The sequence below is a fragment of the Primulina huaijiensis genome, unplaced genomic scaffold (genome assembly GCF_012295235.1).
Source record: "Primulina huaijiensis isolate GDHJ02 unplaced genomic scaffold, ASM1229523v2 scaffold42963, whole genome shotgun sequence".
Classification (NCBI taxonomy): domain Eukaryota; kingdom Viridiplantae; phylum Streptophyta; class Magnoliopsida; order Lamiales; family Gesneriaceae; genus Primulina; species Primulina huaijiensis.
Window position 1 is genome coordinate 1 of NW_027360363.1, and position 2,413 is coordinate 2,413.

A 2,413-nucleotide genomic window follows, 5' to 3' on the forward strand; every position below is an offset into this window, starting at 1 on the left:
GAAGCTCGGGAACTTGACGAGTCTTTATCTCCAGTTCAATAATTTTAAGGGGCCTCTGCCATTGGATTTTAAAGTTTGGAAGAACCTTTCGGTGTTGAATTTGTCTAGCAATGCTTTCAATGGGAGTGTTCCGTGGTCCCTTTTGAATTTGAGTCATTTGGAAGTGCTGAATCTTTCTAATAACTCTCTTTCTGGTGATATTCCTGATCTGAATATCCCGACTCTGCAAGTGTTGGATCTGTCCTATAATAATTTCACGGGAGCTGTACCTCAATCTCTTAAGAGATTTCCAAGTTCTGCCTTTCTTGGTAATAATATTTCACCAGAGGATCCAATGCCTCCGGCTCCCACACCGACAATTCCACCAAAGAAACATAAATCAAAACTTAGTGAATCGGCCATTTTGGGAATCATTTTAGGCAGTTGTGCACTAGCATTTGTGTTAATTGCCTTGCTACTAATTGTTTCCCACAGAAAGAAACAAAAAAATAAATCGACCACCGAGGCATCCCAGAAGAAAGAAAAAATTGTCTCCGAGCATCAAGGGAATGGTGGCCGGCTAACGTTTTTTGAGGGGTGCAATCTTGCATTTGACCTTGAAGATTTGTTGAGGGCTTCGGCCGAGGTTCTTGGGAAGGGAACATTTGGTACTACGTATAAAGCAGCATTAGAGGATGCAACAGTTGTAACAGTAAAGAGATTAAAGGAGGTTATTGTTGGAAAAAAGGACTTCGAGCAACATATGGAGATTGTTGGAAGTATCAGGCATGAAAATATAGCTCCGTTAAGGGCTTACTACTATTCCAAGGATGAAAAGCTTGTGGTATATGATTACTACAATCAGGGAAGCGTGTCGGCATTGCTACATGGTATGCTGTTTTTAATTTATTGTGCTCGTCATTATGGTAGCATCATTTGGTTCCTCGATTCACTCGCTAAAGGGCGGATTTTTAAATACAGAAGCTAAATTTTAGTGCCAGCTTGAAATAAGATTTGAATTCTTCAACAAGTCGTTGGTTTCATGTGCTAGAAATAATGGCTTGAACGAGATCCTGGCTTTGAGTTGTATAATAATGAATATGAGAAATATAGTGAAGAGAATGCAATACGAAATACAATGAAGAAAAAGTCAAAAAACTCAACACCATATGGGATTTACGCGCGATAAAATATGAGCAAACGAATGACACTCTTATTAATATTTTTTAACTTAGATCACAGTTATCTCCTCTATGCAGAGGTGACATAGATTGGTGGATGTGGCCGGAAATATTTCTAATCATAAAATCTCTTCAAAGACCCCATACTTTTAATTTCTAGTATGAATACATGGTAAAGGTAGCATTGACATTTTCTCCTCCTAGTTAACGTTGGCCGATGAAACTGTCGCAGATATGAGTTTTGCAGCAAAACAAGGTGAGAACCGGAACCCTTTGGATTGGGAAACTCGACTCAGGATAACAATCGGTGCAGCAAGAGGCATAGCTCACATCCACTCACAAACTGGTGGGAAGCTCGTACATGGAAACATAAAGGCCTCGAATGTTTTCATCAACTCCCAACAGTATGGTTGTGTTTGCTACCTTGGTTTAGCCACATTAATGAATCCAATCACACCACCCTCAATACGGGCAACAGGTTATCGTGCCCCGGAAGTCACCGACACTCGGAAAGTCACACAGGCATCAGATGTCTATAGCTTCGGAGTATTCATACTCGAGCTCCTTACTGGGAAATCCCCTGTATATTCCTCAGGAGGTGAAGAGGTAATTCACCTGGTCAGATGGGTTCATTCTGTGGTTCGTGAGGAATGGACCGGTGAAGTTTTTGATGTCGATCTCTTGAGGTATCCGAATATAGAGGAAGAAATGGTATCGATGCTGCAGATAGGCATGAGTTGTGTGGCAAGAATGCCTGAACAGAGGCCAAAGATCGAGGATGTGGTGAAAATGGTGGAGGAAATTAGAGGTGTTAATACAGGGAACAGCCCATCTGGTGGAACTAGATCTCCAGGTTCCACTCCATCTTTAACTCCACATTTGGCTGAGATTGCACCCTCAAATTAGAAGATTCTTGGTCCTATATTTAGCTAAAGTCACTTAGTTTTGCCAGTTTTTCTTGTTTCATCAAGAGTTCATCGGACAAATTGTTTGGTAGATGTTATTTGTTTTGTATTGTGCTTTATTTGTGGGTTTAAAAAGTTGTTAACCTACTTTTATCATGCTAAGTCTAGTTAGGTGGCGCATATGATGGAAGGATTTGCATCGACTTCTGAGGTAAAAATTTGACTTGACTCCAATTCTCGGAAGATTTGTAATACAAGATTTTACTCTGAAGACTATAGGCAAGAGATGTGTTTTTTTTTTTTTTTTTTTTTTTTTTTTTTTTTTTTTTTTTTTTTTTTTTTTTTTTT

The 2,413-nt window shown here is 39.5% G+C and overlaps 1 protein-coding gene across 1 annotated transcript; it reads left to right on the forward strand.

The window, feature by feature from the left end:
* Nucleotides 1-4: 4 nt before the first annotated feature.
* Nucleotides 5-2,366, forward strand: LOC140969884 (probably inactive receptor-like protein kinase At5g41680; the record flags this gene model as incomplete). Its single annotated transcript, XM_073431404.1, has 2 exons — nucleotides 5-869; nucleotides 1,393-2,366. Coding segments are annotated over 2 exons (1,539 nt in total), but the record flags the coding sequence as incomplete, so codon positions are not given.
* Between the last annotated feature and the right edge of the window lie 47 nt (nucleotides 2,367-2,413).